This window comes from Mus pahari, chromosome 5, assembly GCF_900095145.1.
Source record: "Mus pahari chromosome 5, PAHARI_EIJ_v1.1, whole genome shotgun sequence".
Taxonomy (NCBI): domain Eukaryota; kingdom Metazoa; phylum Chordata; class Mammalia; order Rodentia; family Muridae; genus Mus; species Mus pahari.
Window position 1 is genome coordinate 113615984 of NC_034594.1, and position 22303 is coordinate 113638286.

Here is a 22303-nt window from a genome sequence, read left to right on the forward strand (position 1 = left end):
AATACTGTAAAGAGAATGCGTTCCTTTTTCATCAGTTTTATTCATGGATAATTGACAAAAATTGTACATGTTTATAATTGGATGGAGTCACACCTTGAGCAGTGAATGATAGTCACAATCTAGCTAAGTAACATGCACAGTTACCTTAGCGTATATATTTGTATGTGTGTGTCTGTGTGTGTAAAGGGCATATAAGATCTATTTTCAGCTCTGCAGTATAATAAGTTAGTAAATATAGTCACCATTCTATACAGCAGCTGTCCAAAACTTACCTTGCATGATTAAAGCTCTCTGCTTTTTAGCCAACATCTTCCTGGCCCCATCAACCACCATTCTCTGCTTCTGTGGACATGATAATTTGAGAAGACATATGCAGGAGAGATTGTACAGAATTTGACTCTTTGCCTGGCTTATTTTACTTAATGTCCTTCAGGGTCACCCATGCCTTTAGAAAATGGCAGGATTTACCTTTCTTTAGAATAGATTAATATTCTCTGTGTGTATCTGTCTGTCTGTGTATCAGTGTGTCTATGTCTATGCATGGATTCATCTGCTATAGGGACTAAGATTGGTTGCCTGTGCTGGCTGTCAGGAATATTGATGTCACAAAACATGTAATTACCTCATTAAGATGCTGATTTCAGTTCCTTCCTGTACATCCCCAATTGATGCTGCATTTTTTGGCTGGCTAAAATCTCACAGATAAAATTGTGTGTCATATGTTTAGGAAATATAACTCACTTTTTCTGTTTTGCACTGTAGAAGTTTATTTATTATAATTGCTATTTATTAATATTCTCTGTTGAGGTGTATTTACTATCTCTGTTTAGTGATCCACACTTAATTTTTTTTTAACCTATGTTTCAGGACAACGCCAAAAAGTCCTGAATTGGCTCTTGTCATATAATCCTCTGTGGCTTCGAATTGGTCTGGAGGTAAGTTTTCAGGTTTCATATCACTTAATTTTTTTTTTAAAGATTTGTTTTTATTATCTTAATTATGTGTGTGTGTGTGTGTGTGTGTGTGTGTGTGTGTGTGTGTGTGTGTGTGTTGGGGGTCTGTGCACATGAATGTAGGTGCCCAGAGGCCAGATGTGTTCAATTCCCCTGGAGCTGGCATTACTGATATATTATTGTAGTCTCCTGGTGTAGGTTCTGGGAATTGAACCCAGGTCCTCGGGAGGAGCACTAAGTGCTCTTGACCATTGAGCCATCTCCTTAGCCCCAGCACTTCATTTTTAAAATGACATACTTTCAGTAGAATACACTCTTTTCATAAAATGTGGTTTTTACTTAGAATAGTTAATTTATTTGGTTGACTTGATCCATCTTCCTACATAGACTATCAGTTAAATACTTAACTGGATGAATAGATCATATTCTTATAAGTTATTAGCATTTTGTTTCAAAGTAATTTGCTTATGAATTATTTTATTCGAATTTTTGGTCCACATTATTATGATGATGAGGATGATGATAATGAAGATCTTACCCTTTTATTGAAAATAGGTTCTTTTCTCATACAATATATCCAGGCTACAGATTTCCCTTCCTCTGATCTTCCCATTTCTGCCTCTTCTCTCCTCCCATTTGAATTCACTCACTTTTTGTCTCTCATTAGAAAAGAAGAGGCTTCTAGCACATAACGACAAAACAAAATAAAATATAATAAGATAAAACAAAACCATCACATCGATGTTGGACAAGGAAAACCAACAGGGCAAAGAGCCCAAGCTCAGGCACAAGAGTCAGAGCCCCACTGGTTCACACACTCAGGAGTCTCATGAGAATCCTGAACTAAAAGCTATAGTCTATGCACAGAGGACCTGGTGTAGACCTGTGTTGGCCCTGTGCTTGCTGCTTCCGTCTCTGTGAGTTCACATGGGCTTTGCTCGATTGCTTTAGAGGGCCTTGTTCTCCTGATGACAGCAGCGTGGCAACCTACAGAGTGGGAAAAGATTTTCACCAATTCCACATTGATACTAGACTAATACACAAAACTCAAGAAGCTAAACATCAGCAAGCCAAATAATCCATTTAAAAATGGGGTAGAGATCTAAACAGAGAACTCTCAATAGAGGAAACTCAGACAGCTGAGAAACAGTGCCCTTAGCCATCAGGGAAAGGCAAATGGAAACGACTCTGAGATGCCCTCGTATACCTGTCTTGAGTGGCTAAGATCATTAACACAGGTGACAGCTCGTGCTGGTGAGGATGCCAAGCAAAGGGCGCCCTGTTCCACTGCTGGGAGAGTACGAACTTGTACAGCCACTGTGGAGATCTGATGGTTCCTCAGAAAGGTGGGCATCAGTCTCTCTCAAGGTCTATCTGTACCAGTTTTCTTTTCAGAGCATTTTGGCTGAAAGACAATTTTCATACCACGTTGAACACGTTTGTGCCCCCCCCCCCCAGCCCCGGTTCTTCCCAGAACCCAACTTTATTTGTCTTTTCTCACACTCCCTCTTAAAACAAATTAACAAAACAACAACAGAAACCCTAAAAAACACACACTCCAAAAACATACACAAAGGAAAAGGAAAATAAGCAAAAGGCCAATGAGACAAAGAGTGCCTAAACAGAGCAAAATGAAACAAACTGCCCTCTGAAAAGCTATGCCCTTTTTATGTCTGCAAGTGCTGGCCAACTGCTCCTGAGCATGGGCCTTCGGAGAGCCCAGCACACCCAGTGAGACACCACCAGGTGCTTATCAGTCGCCCACAGCTTCCTTGTTAAAGAGGACAGTCTACTGCCACGTCTCCCTCAGTGCTGGGACTCTTTCTGGCTTGGACTTGTGTGCATGCGGGTTCTTCTGTGTGGCATCCTGTTGTGTCTAGAAGACTGTTTCCCTGGAGTCATCTCTTCCTGACTCTCACAGTCTTTCTGCCTCTTTTTCTGCATAGCTCCTAACCCAGATGGAAGGATTTAATGGAGACATCCCATTTAGGACTGAATGCCCAGAGTCTCTCACTCTCTGCATTTTGCTCAGTTGTGGGTCTCTGCTGGCCACTATAAGTTATTGGCATATTGTTACAGAGGAACTTACTGTGTGTTTTTTTTATTTTGTACATAATTTGTTGCCATATTTAATGACAGGTCCAGTCAATTTTGAATTTTTTATTTTTATTCCATCAATAAAGTTAGGTCAGGGTAAGCTTTGAATTTATATTGGTATGTTAGCAAAGTACTTTCATAGATGGAATACTTCTTATAGTAGTGCCATATGGATTAATTTATGTATATTTGCATAAATATACCAATTTATATATAAATGCCTAAAGTTAAAATAGACTGATAGTCAGGTATAGTGACTCCTGCTTGCATTCTCTGAACTATTGTGTGGTGCTGTTAATGTTTTTATATATTAAATTATTATATAGATTTTTATATTAGATCAATATACAATACATATTGTATATATTTGTTATATATATAATATATGCATATTATCTAGTTAATCTTTAACATTTATTTCTTCAAGCATCTATCATTTCTTTATGCTGAAACTTGTAAAATTCTTTCTGGATTTTGAGTAGAATTTCAACATTGTTACTCTTAACCACTGTTACCCCACTTTGCCACGGCTCCCAGAAGTGCTCACTCCAACCTAATGACCTTTGGAAACCTCTGCTTAGGTGTAGTTTGCGTCCCTTCCATCCGTGTTAAGTTGCTCAGAATATGTCCAAGCGCTGCTGGGGGACAGGAGAGACGACGTAAAGGCAGCAGTGAGCAGGGAATCCTTTCACTGGGAAAGCAGGTGTCAGAAACTGAACCCTAATACACGTTATCTTATTCTGGACCTTAGGATTTTGCAAAGGACATAATGTCTGAGGATACTATAAGAACGTAAAGATAAATGTCCCTCTTTTTGACAGTGATAACATTAGTACTTGTCTGCTTCCATCTTTTCCTGTTTTTCCATATAGGTTTGCAGAATACAATTTATAGTTTTACCTTTCTTCTAAATGTCTTGAAAAACATCAATAAGCATGTAAATGTTAAACTAATTTCACATTTATAGTTGCTTATGGACATACCTATACTTCTCAGTTATTTTCTCCAATTTGTTTATAGATAGCCTTTCACATTAACTATTATAAAAGTTTGATTATTTTAATGACATGCTGTTTAAGACAATGATTAAATTTGAGCAATGAGCCTATCCGTGGTAGGTCTTTAACTGAGCAAGAAAAGTTCAAATGTAAATGAGGTTTCTCAAAAGATGAGTAAGTTTGTCTGTCTACATTTAGAAGTACATCATGCACACTAACATAACATGCATGCAAGTTGTGTGCACAGGTGAAAGATGTTCTATAGCAGCCAGGTCACTCCTGTGCTGTTTTATATTTATATTTATATTTTATATTTATATTTATATCTTAAAAGACAGCAGCTTGCTCTCCCCAACAGCTCCCTCTTCCACTTAGGCTTAATGTAACCCTCACCTTGCCTGGTCTTCTCTTTTGCAGACAGTTTTTGGAGAACTGATCCCTCTGGCAGACAACAGCGATGTTACAGGATTGGCGATGTTCATTCTGAATCGCTTACTTTGGAATCCTGATATAGCAGCTGAATATAGACACCCCACTGTTCCTCTCCTGTTTCGGGACGGTGAGTAGCTCTGCACACTGCAATACTCTAATATAGCTTGTCATTGTCCCTGGTAGTTTGAATTTTACTTTCTCAAATCCATTTCAATAGGTCTCTGCTTTTGACTAGCTTTTCTTCTCCTCTCCTTCCTTGCCCTCTCCTCCATCACAGTTTCTTCCTGTGATCTCCACCCAGTAGGCTGCGAGTCCAATAGGGACTGTGTTTGTTTTGCTGCTAACTACACAGAACCTAGGATAATGCTTGCTTATCACAGTAGGTGTTCATCAAAAACTTTGTTGAATGAGACCAGACAGATTTCATTGCTGATACTGTGTTGTCCCTTCCATACATTGGACATATCATTAAATGGTACTTGTCCTATAGAATACTTAATAGACTCATACTTGTAAATTACTAAAAGTAAAAGTACTTTTAAAGTATTTTTAAAAGGAAAAGTACTTGATGATTTTAGGAGTACTTGCTACCAGCTTTGTTTATGGTTATCCTTGCCTTTCATAGATAAACTGTTTGTTTGTTTTGTTTTGTTTTGTTTGTACTTTAAGGTCATGAAGCAGCTTTGTCTAAGTTTACATTGAAAAAATTGCTGTTGTTGATCTGTTTCCTTGATCATGCTAAAATTTCCAGGCTTATTGATCATGATCCTTGTCTCTTCTGTAAAGATGCTGAATTCAAGGTACCAGTTTTATTTTATGTCTTATATTTTCCTTTCCAAACTTTTTCTTGGCTTTGGTGGCATGTTTTCTATCATAAAAAAGCATTTGTCTTCCAGTGAAGACATTCTGAAGAGGAGCAGGAATGAGAGTTTGCATAGTGACATTTTCTTTATTCCCCCCCCCCCAACATAGGACTCAACTTATCCATGATTTATCTCCTTAGAATATACTTGTAGGCCTCAAACCCCCTGATTTAAAATGCCTGATTTTAGTTGAATGACAGTTTCTCAATAATTTTTACTCTTAATTTTTGACTTGAGAATGAACTAGGTTATGCTAATATAGAATTAATTTGGGGGAGAATTTTCTTCCCTATTTTAAGTTATGTGTTACCAAACTAGCTTCTGTATTTAATTGTGAACAATTTTACAAGGTCTTAAATTGGAAATATGAGTTTGCATTTGCCTTGGTTATAGGCAGTCTCTTTATACTCCATGTATTATTTCTACAAGTACAGGATTGCTTCAAGGATTTGTTGTTATCAGAAATAAAATATATAATACTGAAACATATTTGCTCTTTGTCCATAGGCGAGTAAAGAGCTTCTTCTAGCCTTTTCACGAGATTTCCTAAGTGGTGAAGGTGACCTTTCTCGTCATCTTAGCTTCTTGGGGTTACCCGTGAGCCATGTTCAGACACCACTTGATGAATTTGATTTTGCTGTTACGAATCTTGCAGTGGACTTACAGTGTGGGGTTCGCCTTGTGTAAGTATAAGCTAAAGAGTTACTTAATGGAATAGGCTAAAAAAAATTTTAAAACATGTTTTCCTGGATTAATACTTAACTTTTTTATGATGCAATAAATTTATAACTTAAAAAATGTTTAGTTTTCTCTTTGACAAAAATGATATATTAGTTATACCATGCAATTTTGTGTTCACTGCTGTTATGGGAATGGGGTCTGTGGGTGGGAATACCCGATGTCTCAGGATAGGGTTACAAAGAGCATCAACACTGATACCTAAAAACACTGTCATCAGTGACTTCCTCTGACTGTATAGCACAAAATGGGAGTGACAGATGCTACTGGGAGTTGGATTTCTGGTTCTGCTGTGCCTGTTTTAGATGTCATCCTAGTGATCTCCTCTGCTTGGAAACTGACAAAACATTGTTTCAGCTTTCACCCTCAGTCAGTACTTGTTAGATATGTGACTAAGTTTACTTAACTCCTCTAAGTTTTAGTGCCTTCAGTAAAAAAAAAAAAATAGAAAATCAGGAACAGTTAATGCCTAATTATGAGATTTTCTGATGACTAAGAGAAACAAATGCTTGCTTGTTGTGTAGAATATGCCATATCTTAATTCCTGCCTGACATTTCCTCCTGTACTCCTTCCTCCTCATTCTCTGTCTTACTGTAGAGAGCTCTATTAAATTGTTCATATTTGCACGTGCCTTGTGTTTTTCTTTCTTATATGTGTAGACCTCAAACGTCCAGACTTACAATGAGAAACAATTCTACTTGCTAACTGAAGCAACGGAAACTTGAATAGTTTCTGGGAGACCTTTTGTCCTTAATGTGTTTAGAGTCTAGTGACTTTTGTGGGCAGTATCTTTATTTAAATGAACTTTTCCTTATACAAGTTTCATTGTGGAAGTTTTATTGAAAATTTCTTAACTCTTAGGCGAACTGTGGAGCTTCTCACACAGAACTGGAATCTGTCCGACAAACTCAGGATCCCTGCAATAAGTCGAGTTCAAAAGATGCACAATGTTGATCTCGTCCTTCAGGTTCTCAAATCACGCGGAGTTCCACTGACTGATGAGCATGGTAAACACAGAATCAGAATAAAGCTTCGTGTCCTTGCTGAAGCCTGACGTGTGCACATACTGTCCTAACGGACTGCCTTTCACTTGTAGGGAGTACCATCTTGTCTAAGGATATCGTGGACAGGCACAGAGAGAAGACCCTTGGGTTGCTTTGGAAAATAGCATTCGCCTTCCAGGTACTGTGTGTTTACCTTTTTTTTTTTTTTTTCCAATCAATTTTGAGTGCTGATTATTAAAGTCACTTTTAAATTAAATAAAGACTAGCAATAGTCAGTTGCACTTTCTAAGCTTTAGTCTGTCCTATGAACTGTGATAATTGCTTTTGTTTTACAATTAAATCTTTTTTATACTATCAGCAAAGTAAAATCCTCATAAAGGACGGAAGGTGAAGTTTCCATCTTAGAAGAAATAGTGCTAAATATACACCCCACGCCTTTGTAGACCCAAATTTCATATTTTTAACTGGAAAACATTTCTTACCATTTATGTGTGGCTACTATTTGTCATTAAAAATATAATTTTTGTGCTAAAATATACATTTTAGGTAGCTTTTTTTTGGATTGAAAAAAAATCTGTGTTTGTGGGGTGTGTGTGTGTTTATATGTGTGAAAAGGCAAGAAGGCAGCAATGGGTATTTTCTTCTCTGTTGCTGTCTACTTTATTCTTTGAGATAAAGTCATTTATTGAAGCTATGGCTCACTGATTTGGCTAGATTGGCTGGCCAGGAAGTCCCCAGGATCCACCTGTCTCTGTCCCCCTAGATAATGTGATGCCACACCTGGTTTGTCCACGAGTGCCACTCCCTGTTTTGTTAACATTTCTGATTAGACTATCCCCCATCTTCTTTAGTTTCTTTTTGTAGAGACAGTTATTTTAAATTTTGTGGGTTAAAAATGAAATATGGAAAACATACAAAAATGTATTTAATGTTTCTGTATTTTTCAGGTGGATATTTCCCTTAATTTAGATCAATTAAAGGAAGAAATTGATTTTCTAAAGCACACACACAGTATAAAGAGAGCTATGTCTGCACTAACATGCCCTTCGCAAGCTATTACTAATAAGCAAAGAGACAAAAGGATTAGTGGGAACTTTGAACGCTATGGTGACAGTGTGCAGTTGTTGATGGATTGGGTAAATGCAGTTTGTGCCTTCTATAATAAAAAGGTTAGTCTTTTTCCTTTTGTTTTTTAATATATTTTAAACCTTTGTTAAGGTATAACAGTATATAAAATCTTGTTATGTATTTCTTTAATATCTAATAGTTATAGTGCTTTCATACACACAGAGACACTATGCACATTCATTATTAGCAGATTATTTATCAGTAATTATTATCACCTTATAGTCTGTAGAACCTGTTATATGGACAATCATCAATTGAGCAGTGCACAATAATATTTTATCTCTGAGAAAGATTAAAAATTTTGAGAAAAGACAAATATTATATATCCTCTCTCCTATACTAAAAGTAGATTTAAATACACATAACAACAATATATACTTATATACATCCATATATATTCACACACATTTGACATGAAACCAGAAGGATGCTGTCAAGAGGGAGGAAAAAGGATAATAAGGGAGAAAGAATGACTGAATAGGCTACAATGATGTGTGTGTGTGTGTGTGTAAAACATTTGTCCACATTTAATTTGTCCAAATTAAAGAAAAATTTTAAAGGCTGATACTACATAAAATTGGGGTGTGGAAATCCTAATCTTACTCTATTGTAATATTCAAAGAAACATCATTTAGAAGAGAGTAACAGACCTTGACTGGGTCTTTATGATAGTTTGTTAGGGCGATACTTTCTATAGGATATGAACTTTTAAGTGAAAATACTTTAAAAATTTTCCCACATACATATAAACTCCTTAATAAGGAATATTAAAGGCGATCAGTAGTACACATTGCATGTTACACCTCAAAAACATCGACACTAGAAACATTGTTAGCTATAATGGTGGCCTTCTATGTTTTAATCAAATCCTAAAGGGTCAGAGATGTGACTGGTTATTACCTGTGAATTCATTAAGTGGCTAAATTCATTTGTTTCAGAATTCAATCATCACAGCTTGTCTGCTTGTTCACTGCAAGTGTCGAGGCCCATCCTCCGCTGAGGTTGATTGATAACACTCTGCCTTCTTTCTGTCCTTTGCGTGGTGTATATGCTTACTGTGTTTTCTGCTTTTCTTTGATTTCCTTGTTTGAGATCCACAACTGTAGTGCTGAACCACCCAGTAGCATTCCTAAGGAAGGCCATCTTGTTTCAGGTTAATGACTTGTTAAGTGAGCTTCATTTTGGCATCTGTCCTGGTGCTGTTTGCCATGAGATTAATGCCACTGCATCCTGAAAACACATAAGCCAAGCTTTATGGATGATGGAAATTTTGGAGCGTACCCTGACTTTTCCATTAAGAGACTGGTTCATTTTTCTCCAAATTTGGTATTTATGATTATTTGCAATTGACTGTAATTCTTACAGTTTTCCAAAGACTGCCAGACATATTACTGTGCGTCAGGTGACTTAACATACAATTTTATTCTCTATAAGTTGTAGAAGCCAGAGGTCTAAAAGCAAGGAGTTGCCAGTCCATAAACTCACTAAAGGCTGTTCTCCCCTGCCCTGCTTTTAGGTTCTCTTTGGTTTCTGGCTTGAAGCTGCAATAGTTCAGTCTCTGTCTTTGTCATCATGTAGTGTTCTGTGTCTGTTCTTCAACTAAAGTCATATTCTCAGACTCTGGGAAGGGTAATGCTGTTTTGAGAGATGCTGTCCAACAAAGGATAGTAATACTGTAATCAAACCCTTCTTTTTTTACTAAAATATGTTTATATTAATATTTGAGTAGCACTGATTGCTTCTCTGATGTTTGTGCTCAGGTGGAGAATTTTACAGTGTCTTTCTCAGATGGCCGTGTGCTATGCTATTTGATCCACCATTACCACCCATGCTATGTGCCTTTCGATGCTATATGCCAGCGCACCACTCAGTCTGTGGCCTGCACACAGACTGGTTCAGTGGTATTGAATTCTTCATCTGAATCTGAAGGAGGTTGTCTGGATCTGTCTCTTGAAGCACTTGATCACGGTTAGTCCCTTTAGTCTGCTTAAGTCTTCAGCTTCATTGTTTTTTTGGTTTTTTTTGTTTTTTTGTTTTTTTTTTTTGGCTACAGTCATTTCTTTTTCACTTGTGTATGTAATAGAAAGTACTCCAGAAATGTACAAAGAACTTCTAGAAAACGAGAAGAAAAATTTTCATTTGGTGAGATCTGCAGCTAGAGATCTTGGAGGAATACCTGCTATGATTCATCATTCAGACATGTCAAATACAATTCCAGACGAAAAGGTTGGTGAACGATTTCTTCATAATAGCTCTTTGTTTTGCTTTTTGAGACAAGGTTTGTCTGTGTGGTCTTGGCTGTCCTAGAATTTGCTCTCTGCAGATCAGTTTGGCCTCAAACTCAGAGATTAGCCTGCCTCTGCCTCCTGAAGGCTGGGATTAAAGGTAGGAACTACCACACATGACTGACAGTGTCTTTCATGCAGCTTGGAGGGCAATAGGGAGAGACGGTTCCCACATGACCCTCTGCTTTCCTCTTTTATATTTCCTTAGGTGGTTATCACGTATTTGTCATTTCTTTGTGCAAGGCTCTTGGATCTCCGTAAAGAAATAAGAGCAGCTCGACTTATACAGACGACATGGAGAAAATATAAACTAAAAAGAGATCTGAAACACCATCAGGTAATTGTGGAAAATGAGAACAGTATCTCACAGGATTCCAATGAATTTTACAAATAGAGATGGTTGAGATAAAAGTATTAATTGCATCTAGTTTGGGGATGCAGAGATATAAATGTGGTATACTGATGTATCTTCCGTTCCGTCAATCCTCCCATAATCTGCTGCAGGCCATAGATAACTTCTTGTGAATGTGTGACGATTTTTACTATTGATTTCTACTGCAGTCCACCCTGCCTCCAGAGATCAGGAATGGTCTCTTGATGTCTCAGGAGTGCTTTGACTGCCCGTGTCTTAGTGCTCCTTAGGCTTGAGTCCGTGGGATCTTGTAATGACTCTCAGATTCAGTCATGTTGACAACCAAGATGAGCCATCACAAAAGCTTAATTTAAAAGGAATTGTTATAGTTCTGGTTACATTTTGTTGAATATCTGGTCACTGCTTGTTGCTTCTGCTGGCAGTATCCCCACTCTTCCATGGTGATGATGGCATCCATCTGTATCTTTCTAAGTGGGAACATATGTAGCGTCCTCTCTAGATCCTCATACGCATTTCCTGAGCTGCTAGGCTGATAAGGATTATCCTGAGATACCCTTTCAGCTTTTAGATTTTGCTTTGATGCTATTGTTATAATTAGTATAAACCCTCCATTGATAGTAGAGTCACTCAAGCTGTGTGGCCATGAAATGGCAGGTAGATATTTCCTGGGTCCCCTGGTAAGTTCAACATGTTGTTTTTTCCTATCCATCAGTAGATACAAACTCTAAATTAAATTAAATCACAGTATTTGGTCTGTTTGTGGGGAAATAAAAGAAACTGGTAACTTGATCATAGAATCATAGGTATGGCATTAAAATAATGTCATGGCTTAGAGAATGGCCAATAGTTGCAGATGTGAACACAGTAGCCTTAGCTTAGGGAAGTTGTCTTGATAATTCTTGTAGTGCATTTGCCTCCCTCTGTCAACACCTTATCTAATGACTGGTAAAGTTGTGGATTTTAGTTGCTTGAAGTGAAGCAGATCTTGTAGTTGAGCTAGGTTTCATTTCACTTCAGTCTCTTTCATCCAAGATGCCCTTGGTGTTTTTAATTCTGACTCAAACATTCTGTATTTCTGAGCTCAATCACTTCTAAAATCTTTTTTATCAGTTACCATCATTTCTAGTAGTGCACTCACTTCTAGCTGAACTGCTTACAAAGAAGTGCTTAGAAGAGACACTGAAATGTGGTATGATGGCCTGGCCACTTTGGTAGGCATATGTCCTCTCTCCTAAGGTTACAGTGGTCTAGGTTATTTTTTTTCCTTAGTGCTGTGGCCTAGTATGTGGCCTTTCCTGTTCCTTGGTAATTGTTTTAATCTACTGATTGATTGCCTTTTTCATGTTCTCGAATGACAGTTTGATCAGTTGTTCTCTAGTTCTCACGCATTGTGGCTTCTTCTTCCCTGCAGATGGCACCCACTGATGTGTAGAGCCCCTCCTTCCATGTGGGATGCTCCAGTCAGTAACATAAAGGGTGTCTGTCAGTCATGCTGTAAGTTGTTCTTTCCACCACTCAACTCAGGTTGAGTAGAGTACAGCAGGGTGAGCACAGGAACAGCCTGTGAGATGCTGGCTATTGCCTGCCTACCAACTGACAAGTCCTGTGACTCTGTGCCTCCGTTAGTCCAGGTCATAAGTGCTGCATCTAGTCGTTGTTTTAATGAGATGTAATGATCACCTATGAACTGTGAGATAGGAAATAGTTGGTGGCCATAGGAGTCACTTTCTAAAGTAATACAAGTGGGGGTGGGCACGATGCTGGCTTCTGTCCCAGGACACACAGCTTCTCCTCTCAGCTCTGGTTCTCACAGTGCAGACTGTGTCCCCTGTTCCTCGTGATCTGTAATAAAGGAGGGGTATATTGTTTCTCCTATTTATGTATTGCTTTGCTCAAATTATAACAAAGCAAGACTACCTTATACTGCAAAAGCATTGTGCATGCCATGCATACAGCTTTCCTATGAGAGTTCTGGATCTATGTCAGAATCGTATTAGAGTTAATCCTGTTTTTCTCTGCAGATGATGTGTGATAGACCAGATGTGTCTGTATTTTATCTTAGTTTAGTTCTTGGGATGCTTGTTTCTTCTAATCACTTGCCTTTTTGATTGGTCTAGAAGCACTTGGAGCCTCAGGATGAACTTAAGCCTAGAGTAAGGGAGGGTTGTTTTTTTTTTTTTTTTTTTTTTTTTTTTATAAATTGTTAATATACATAATGTATAAAAATTGATTATTTTACAAAGAATAAAGAGATAAAGTGGTTGTTAACACAGTTCTGTTTTTATTTTCCTCATTAAAGGAAAGAGACAAAGCTGCTAGAACTATTCAGTCATTTGTTCTCAATTTTCTAAGTAGACGAAGATTGCAAAAAAAAGTCAATGCAGCTCTGGTCATTCAAAAATGTTGGCGAAGGGTCTCAGCACAGAGGAAGTTACTGATGCTGAGAAATGAAAAACTGGCAAAACTTCAAAGTAAATCAGCATCGCTCATTCAGGTATGATATTCTGGAATGAAATTTAAACTTAAAAATTGTATGCCTAGTTTAGCAAAGAAGGAAATATGTGATATAATTTTCCGTGACCAATATTGTTGTTCCTTGCTTCATTGGGGGTGGGGGGATTGATCATGGAACCCCGGGTAGGTATCCAGATCTGGATGCATTTTCATATAACTTCTATGCAATCTCCATTTACTTTAAATTATTAAAACTTCTTTATACGACTTGGTACTATGTAACTGCTGTGTGGATCCTAGTCAGGCTATATTGTTTAGGGAACAGTGACAAGAAAAGTGTTTGCAGATTCAGTCAGACACTTGCTCTTTTCCACAGGCATCTCCCGTCTGCCATTAGCTTGAATTCAAGGATGTGAAATGCAAGGACACAGGGCGACTGCCTAATTAGCTAAGCGCTTGGGCTTCCTTCCACCTCCTTGCTGTTTGCTGCTGCGCATAACATAAGGCTGAGACACAGCGGAAGGAAGCTGTGTGCCCCTTGCAGTTGTGTTTTACATTAGAGCTTTGTAATCTCTATACCATGGAAGGTGCTGGTGCACCAGGCTAGTCTGTGCTTCTTTACTTTCGATCCTTCTCTGAGCAAAGTGGACATTTTCCTCTCTATCTCCTTTGCTTTATCTCAGAAATAGTGGTGATCACTGGTGAACAGAATGCCTATATTGTTTACTTTTAAAGACAAAAGTGTTCCATGGATGGGTATCAATTCATTTTTATAATGAATTCTAACATTAATGAGGTATGCTATTTCAATTCATCCCCTGTAAATATCATTGAGGCTTTACCCTATAAATGTATGTCTTATAGAAATGTAAAAGCTTTGATTCTGTCTACTCAAAATGCTAGATTAGTTTAATAAATTATCTCATTTTGAATCACTTTAAAAATAAAATATTATACATGGGAAATTGCATTCAATGATATTATAGAACCTGGTGGTTTCTCAGAAAGTGAATACCCATGTAATTATCTCCTTTCTGTGGGATAGAATATGACCGGCCTCTTATAAGCCACTTCACAGAGTTAGTTAACTTTTTTACCCCAGCCCCAGGTTACCTTTGGCTGTTTTATAGTAATCACAGCTTTTTAAAAGCCTTTTAAATTAGTTGTGTCCTTTCTTGAGCTCAGACTTCTATAAACTCTTTTCATTTACTACTATTGCATTTGAGAGGATTATCAGTGTTGAGTAAGTTGCTGCTTAGTTTTCATTCTGTTGTGGATGGACATTTGATATTCAAGTTCTGACCATTGTAAAGGCTATCTGAATGTGCCTTTCATGTCCTCATCCTGTTTACCTGGAAGTAGCACTTGAAGGATCTGTGTAGGCAGAAGACACCCAAAGACCAAGATCTCAACACAAAGGAAATGTATTTGCCCTGGAGGGACAAATAACAAAGAGGACTAAAGAGAAGGGGAGGAGGGGGCTGGGCTGGGGGGGGGGATATTTGTCCTGAGGGGACAGACAACTGCCTTGGACAGAGAGGAGACAGAGGCAAATGGCAGTTTATAAAGGTAAAAGGGGAAACCCTGTGTTAGGATGGTGTTAATTCGGGCAGACCAAAGGAGCCTTTTGATTGTTGGACTTCAGTACTCGACAGTGGGCCTAGTTAGTCAGCCTCAGGAGGAGGAGTAAGTGGCCAAATAAAGGAATAGGCCTTGGTGGCTAGCTTTAGGAATGTAATTTAGCAGGTTTTTAGCAAGACAGGGAATTGGAGAGGGCAAAGCCTGCCAGAGCCCTGTGTGCCATGCTGGCTGATGCCATGCTAACATCCCTTCTCAGCTGTGGAGGTTTAGGGGTAGCAGTCAGGTGGTTGCATTTCATTTTTAGGATATATTGCCAGAGTACAGGGCAGTATAACATTGCGTATAATTTTACACTAATGTAAATACTTAGAAAGTTTCTTAGTAACTTTGATATATACTAACATCCAGAACAGTTTTAGTTTGCATTTTATTGATAATATAATAAACACTTTTTTTTTAGTCCAGTTATTAGAACATTGCTGGCACTATGTACCGTGTCTTCTCTCTGACCATGACTGTCAGGAGCTATCTAGAGGAGGCTAAAACTAACAAGTGAGTTTTCTGGAAATGGCCCATCATTTTGCAGGGCTGTGATGGGTAAACTCTGAATTGCAGGGTCTTCAGAGATCTCATCTTAGGATTACTTCTTATTGTTGATATGCCTTTCCTGTCATTATTACATAGGCTAATGATTCTTGGACATTAGCCCACCCTATTGGGCAGATTTTCTGCAGATCAATGAAAATGTACTCTCATCTAACAATGATGATTTCATAATTCCTGATAATGATTTTATAGAATTTCTAAATATATACAAGTTATTTCCAACCCTCAAGAAAGCAGCAAATGAGGCTCTGTAAACCTTTATGTGTCACAGGATAATTACACGAGGATAAGAGCGCAGGCTTGGAACACATTTACGATGAGGGAAAACATTCCTTCTAGGTTTGTTGTGAGACTTCCCTGTGATAACTAAAGGGTGTAAACTGGGAATGAACAATTTATTGTAGGTGCAAGGGCAGAAAATAAAGTATTGACCGGTTTATCTATACAGATCTTCAAAACTAATGAGGCACTAGGCAGATGATCTTTCTCTTGGCAAAACCATGCCAAACTTGTAATGAACTTATAGAACTAAAAGATGCATGTTTAGTTGAATGTACCTGGTGTCCATGGGTGACATCAGATCTCTTGGATTTAAGTTATGGACAGTTGTGTGCTACCATGTGGTTGCTTGGAACCCAATCCAGGTCCTCTATAATGGTAACAAGTGCTCTTAACCCCCGATCCTTCTCTGCAATCCTAAATTTGTTTTTAAAAAAACCGTTTTTATGTTGTTGATTGTTAGAGATCTGCTTAAATTGTTTATCTCATCTTTTAATTTCCAACAAGCCTAGATACCCATCTACCTTTTCTCCAGTTATTGGAAAACAAATCTGTTTGTATGTTAATTATTTTCTTCTATCACTACTTTCCTTCCACACCTCCCCAGGATATCCCCCACACCTCCAAACTTAATTTCCTTAATTTCTTCAGTAACCCCTTATTGTGTGATTTTTGCCAAACAAATGTCTACTTACCCCAGATAATATACCAAAACTAGATGTAAAAATGATCCCACCCTAGCCTAGGTTAAAGCAACATTGAGTTTATTGGAGTTTACAGCCATATGGGTAACTTGTTACTTAAAGAATATGGAAGACTTGAAGGTACTGTATAAGTAAAATTCCCCCCTGCTATGAAACCTGAATTCCTGGAGCTCACTACACCACATGAAGGCGGTTCAGCAAGACAAATCTCCTTGTCCTCCAGATTATTGCTTATATAACCTCAGGGAGAGCTCCCTTGTCAATCTTGTAATTTTCAAGAGCTTCCTGAGATTTGTGAGTTTTATTTACTTTTGGATTCTTAACTAGTCTCCCTTCAGGAAGGGATTTTTAGAAGAAATAGGTATATAGCACCCATTCATTCATCAATTGGTAATGCAGTCTCCAGTTTATATACATTCTGCAGTTTTTCTTGCTGTTGATTTCTTTGTTCAATTATAGTTAGACAGAATATAAAGAGTTATTTCAATTTACTATATTCATGTCCTAATATATGATGTATTTTTGAGAAAGTTCCAGGAACTGTTGAGAAACATGAATGCTCTGTATGCTTGGTTTAGAATGTTTGTATATGTCTGTTATGTTCATCTGATGTATATATTATCAGAATGCCCTCTCTCGGTGAGAATGTGATACTGAGGTCATCCACTGTTACTGTGTTTGGGACTAATTCATATTTTTATATCTAGTAGAGCTTGTTTTGAGAAATTGGGTACAGGTGTGCTTATTGGATATAAATTTAGAACTGCAATATCTACCTTGTCAGAGGATGGATGCATATTTGCTTGTTTTCTGTTTTCATTTCCTTAAAATGACTTTGCTCTTCCTTTCACCCTCAGATAATACCAATCTTTAGTGGTAACGTGTAGCTTTTAGAGGCAGCAAAGAAATGGATTCAGTCTCCTAGACTTTGGTTTTTGATCAGGGAATTAAGAGCATTAACATTCAAAGTTGTTATTGAGAGGTCTGTGGTAATCTCTGCCAGTTAGATAGCTTTGTGGTGCTTGGTGTATTCCTACTTCTCCTTTGCTTATCTCCTGCTCTAGCATGGCTTATTCTATTCCACAGCTTCCTGGGTGAGAAACATTCCTGTAGGTATCTTGTATAGTGGTGACTTAGTGATCATGAATTCTTTCAGCTTGTTTTTTTTTTTTTTTTCATGCAAAATTGTTATTTCTCCTTTAATTATGACTGTTTTGTTCTTTCTTCCCCCAGTGTCCCTTAGCTACCTAACCTAAGTGTTCTAAATTTAGCACAACTTATCTAAAGCTTTTAATTTTCCTCACAGTTGAGGATATATTTATTGGCAATTTATTTTCTTATGAGAACCACCTGTTTATTTAATTTGCTTGTGCACTTCCTCATGGAACAACTTGGAGTCTGAGTGTTAACACGGTTGAGGTTTTTATTCTAGGCATTACTTTCTGTCAGGTGTCTAGCCAGTGGAATCATGAGTGCACCAGCTTGAAGCTTACAGCCCTATTCACTTCAACTTGATATGCAGTCACCTGTATGTCTCATATACAGAGAATTCATTTGAGTTCCCTGACAGATTCCCAAATTCTATGTAAGAGCAAGATTGTTATGAAATTGCATAGTATTTGCATTTTTTACGTCATCCAGTATACTTAGCATCTCGGGACTACCAGACGTTCCTCTTACAATGTCTACTCCTCAAGAGTCATCACCTTTAATATTTAGAGCATTATGTAACTGTTCAGCACATTTTTTTTTCCTTTCCTTTTGGAACATTTTAAAATTTGGAACATTGTGAACTGTCTGATGTTGGTACTGAGATCCAAACTCGGATCCTTTGGATTTGGGTGGCTGATCCATCTCTCTAGCCCATAGCATGGTTATTTTAAAGCAGAATGCTAGGTGAATGAGCATTTTCAAGTGTTAACTTCGAAAGTTATGTGTATTTCACTTTGTTTTCTTTCAGGCTTATTGGAGAAGATATTCCACCAGAAAACGGTTTCTGAGGTTGAAGCACTATTCAGTCATCCTTCAGTCTAAGATAAGAATGAAAATTGCTCTTACGTCTTACAGACAATATCTTTGGGCCACAGTTACAATTCAGAGGCATTGGCGCGCCTATATAAGTGGAAAACAAGATCAGCAAAGATTTAGAAAGCTGAAATCCTCATCCCTTATAATCCAGTTTATGTTCCGAAGGTGGAAGCGACGCAAACTGCAGTTACAAACCAAAGCTGCAGTAACATTGCAGCGAGCTTTTAGAGAATGGCATCTCAGGAAACAAATACGAGAAAGATCCGCTGTTGTGATACAATCATGGTACAGAATGCACAGGGAATTTCAGAAATACATTTATATTAGGTCTTGTGTTGTTGTCATCCAGAGAAGAGTTCGGTGCTTTCAAGCCCAAAAGTTATATAAAAGAAGAAAAGATGCCATCCTGACTCTCCAGAAACACTACAGGGCATATCAGAAGGGGAAGCTAGCACGTGCTGACTATTTGCAGAAACGAGCTGCCACCATTCGACTACAGGCTGCATTCAGGGGGATGAAGGCTCGCCATTCGTACAGGTTGCAGATTGAAGCTGCCTGTGTTCTTCAGTCCTATTGGAGAATGAGACAGGAAAGAGTTAGATTTTTAAACCTTAAAAAGATGGTTATTAAGTTGCAAGCACACATAAGAAAATACCAACAACTACAGAAATATAAGAAGATAAAGAAATCAGCCATTACAATTCAGACTCATTTCCGAGCTTCCATTTCAGCCAGGAGGGTTCTAGCATCTTATCAGAAAACAAGGTCTTCAGTCATTGTTCTACAGTCTGCATGTAGAGGGATGCAAGCCAGGAAAGCATTTCGCCATGCTTTAACATCTGTTATAAAGATTCAGTCATATTATCGGGCTTATATATCTAGGAAGACATTTCAGAACTTGAGAAATGCCACAATAAAGCTGCAGTCAATTGTCAAAATGAAACAATCACGGAAGCAGTATTTACAGATAAGAGCGGCTGCACTATTTATCCAGCGGTGGTACCGTTCCCAAAAACTGGCTGCACAAAAGAGAAAAGAATACATACAGGTGCGTGAATCCTGTATCAAATTACAGTCACACTTTAGAGGATGCCTGGTCAGAAAGCAGATAAGGTTGCAGCAGAAAGCTGCCATTTCTCTACAGTCTTATTTCAGAATGAGGACAGCGAGGCAGCGCTACCTCAAGACGTGCAAGGCGGCTCTTGTCATTCAGAGTTTCTACTGTGCCTACAGAGCACAAGTCACTCAAAGGAAGAACTTCTTGCAGGTCAGAGGAGCAGTGATTTGTTTGCAGGCAGCTTACAGAGGCTGCAAAGTACGCCGGCAAATCAAGCAGCAGTCGACGGCTGCTGTTACAATTCAGAGGGTTTTTAGAGGCCACAGTCAGAAGATGAAATACCAGACTATGCTTCAGTCCGCTGTGAAGATTCAGAGATGGTACAGGACACACAAGGTTGCTTATGACATGAGAATTCAATTTCTAAAGACGAGAGAGGCTGTGGTTTCCCTCCAGTCCGCCTACCGTGGCTGGCAAGTTCGGCAGCAGCTCAGGAGGCAACATGAGGCTGCAGTGAAGATCCAGTCTACTTTTAGAATGGCCATGGCCCAGAAACAGTATCAACTACTAAGAGCAGCTGCAGTAGTCATCCAGCAGCGTGTGAGGGCACGGACTGTGGGGAAGAGGCAGCACTTGGAGTACACCCAGCTCCGTCATGCAGCTCTGGTGTTTCAGGCTGCATGGAAGGGAAAGACGCTGAGAAGACAGATTGCCCTGCAGCATCAATGCGCTGCCCTTATACAGTCATATTACAGGATGCACGTTCAGCGCAGGAAGTGGAGCATCATGAAAACCGCTGCTCTTCAGATTCAGGTGTGCTATAGGGCTTACAAAGTTGGAAAAGAACAGCGCCATTTATACTTGAAAACAAAAGCAGCTGTAATAATTTTACAGTCAGCTTACCGTGGTATGAAAGTGAGAAAGCGGGTAGCTGAGTGCCACAAAGCAGCAGTCACTATACAGTCTAAATTTAGAGCCTACAGAACACAAAAGAAGTACACGACCCATAGAACTTCAGCTATTGTAATTCAGAGATGGTATCGGAATATTAAAATTACAACCCAGGAGCATCAGGAATACCTTAACTTAAAGAGGGCAGCAATTAAAGTCCAGGCTGCGTATAGGGGCATTAGAGTTAGGAGACACATTCAGCATATGCACATGGCGGCCACACTTATTAAAGCCATGTTTAAGATGCATCAGTGGAGAGTAAGATACCTCAAGATGAGAACAGCAGCTCTTGTAATTCAGGTGCGATACAGGGCGTATTATCTAGGTAAAATTCAGCATGAAAAGTACCTGAGGACTTTGAAGGCCATTAAAACCCTTCAAGCTGGAGTCAGAGGAGCAAGGGTGAGACAGACTGTAAGAAAGATGCATTTTGCAGCAACACTCATTCAGTCACATTTTAGGAGACACAGGCAGCAAACTTACTTTCATCGGTTGAGGAAGGCAGCAACCATAGTGCAGCAGAGATACCGAGCAGTGAAAGAAGGAAGCGCTGAGTTTCAGAAGTACAGCCGACTAAGGTGTTCTGTAATCCTCATCCAGGCTGCCTTTAGGGGACTGAAAACTAGGAGACACTTAAAAGCTATGCACTTAGCTGCTACTCTCATTCAGAGGAGATTCAGGACTCTCCTGATGAGAAGGAAGTTCCTCTCTCTCAGGAAAACTGCCATTAGGATTCAGAGACAGTACCGTGCAAGACTTTATGCCAAGTGTTCCCGACAACAGTTACTGTTGGAAAAGGCAGTTATAAAGATCCAGTCATCATACAAAGGGTGGGTGGTAAGGAAAAGGGTGCGAAAGATGCACATGGCTGCTACTGTGATTCAGGCCACTTTCCGGATGCACAGAGCCTACATGGGGTACCAGCATGTGAAGCAGGCCTCAGTTGTTATCCAAAGGCAATACCAAGCACACACAGCTGCTAAACTGCAGAGGCAGCTTTTCCTCAGGCAAAAGCATGCTGCTGTGGTCCTTCAGGCTGCCTTTAGGGGGATGAAAACCAGAAGTCATCTGAAGGCTATGCATTCTTCTGCAACCCTTATTCAGAGTAAATTTAGAGCTTTTATAGTAAGGAGACGATTCATTGCTCTCAGAAAAGCTGCTATATTTGTGCAGAGGAAATTCCGAGCCACCCTTTATGCCAAGCATAAATTGCACCAATTCTTGCAGTTACGAAAGGCAGCCATTACAATACAGTCCTCTTATCGAAGACTGATGGTACAAAAGAAGTTACAAGAAATGCACAGGGCTGCAGCTCTCATCCAGGCTACTTTTAGAATGCACAGAACTTACGTTGCATTTCACATTTGGAAATGTGCCTCGATTAGAATTCAGCAGCGTTATCGAGCATACAGAACTATAAAACTACAAAAAGAAATACTCCTCAGAGAAGAACAACACAGTGCTGCTGTCATAATACAAAGCACATACAGGATGCATAGGCAGCGTTGCTTCTACCAGCAGCTTCGGTGGGCAGCAAAGGTCGTACAAAAAAAGTACAGAGCAAATAAGAGACGGCAAGATCTGCTTTATGTGTGTAAGGAAGAAACACCTCTTAGTCAGATGCATTTCCAGGGTTTAAACACTGCAAAACAAGGTCAGCGGCAGCATGAGGCCACTGTGATTATCCAGAAGCATTTTAGAGCCTTTAAAGCAAGGAGGCCTATGGAGTCTGAGAGAGGCTTCCAGGTAAGTAATGGGCCACACCTGCACC

At 38.9% G+C, this 22303-nt stretch overlaps 1 protein-coding gene across 1 annotated transcript in view; it reads left to right on the forward strand.

Moving 5' to 3' along the window:
• Window positions 1-22303, forward strand: part of Aspm (abnormal spindle microtubule assembly) — a 43490-nt gene that overhangs the window by 8297 nt on the left and 12890 nt on the right. Inside the window, exons 7-18 of the mRNA XM_021197629.2 lie at window positions 868-935; window positions 4466-4607; window positions 5150-5280; window positions 5851-6026; window positions 6944-7089; window positions 7179-7264; window positions 8034-8255; window positions 9975-10182; window positions 10298-10440; window positions 10708-10836; window positions 13172-13366; window positions 18457-22278. Coding sequence (XP_021053288.1) covers window positions 868-935; window positions 4466-4607; window positions 5150-5280; window positions 5851-6026; window positions 6944-7089; window positions 7179-7264; window positions 8034-8255; window positions 9975-10182; window positions 10298-10440; window positions 10708-10836; window positions 13172-13366; window positions 18457-22278 — 5468 coding nt within the window. The remainder of the gene's footprint in view (window positions 1-867; window positions 936-4465; window positions 4608-5149; window positions 5281-5850; window positions 6027-6943; window positions 7090-7178; window positions 7265-8033; window positions 8256-9974; window positions 10183-10297; window positions 10441-10707; window positions 10837-13171; window positions 13367-18456; window positions 22279-22303) is intronic.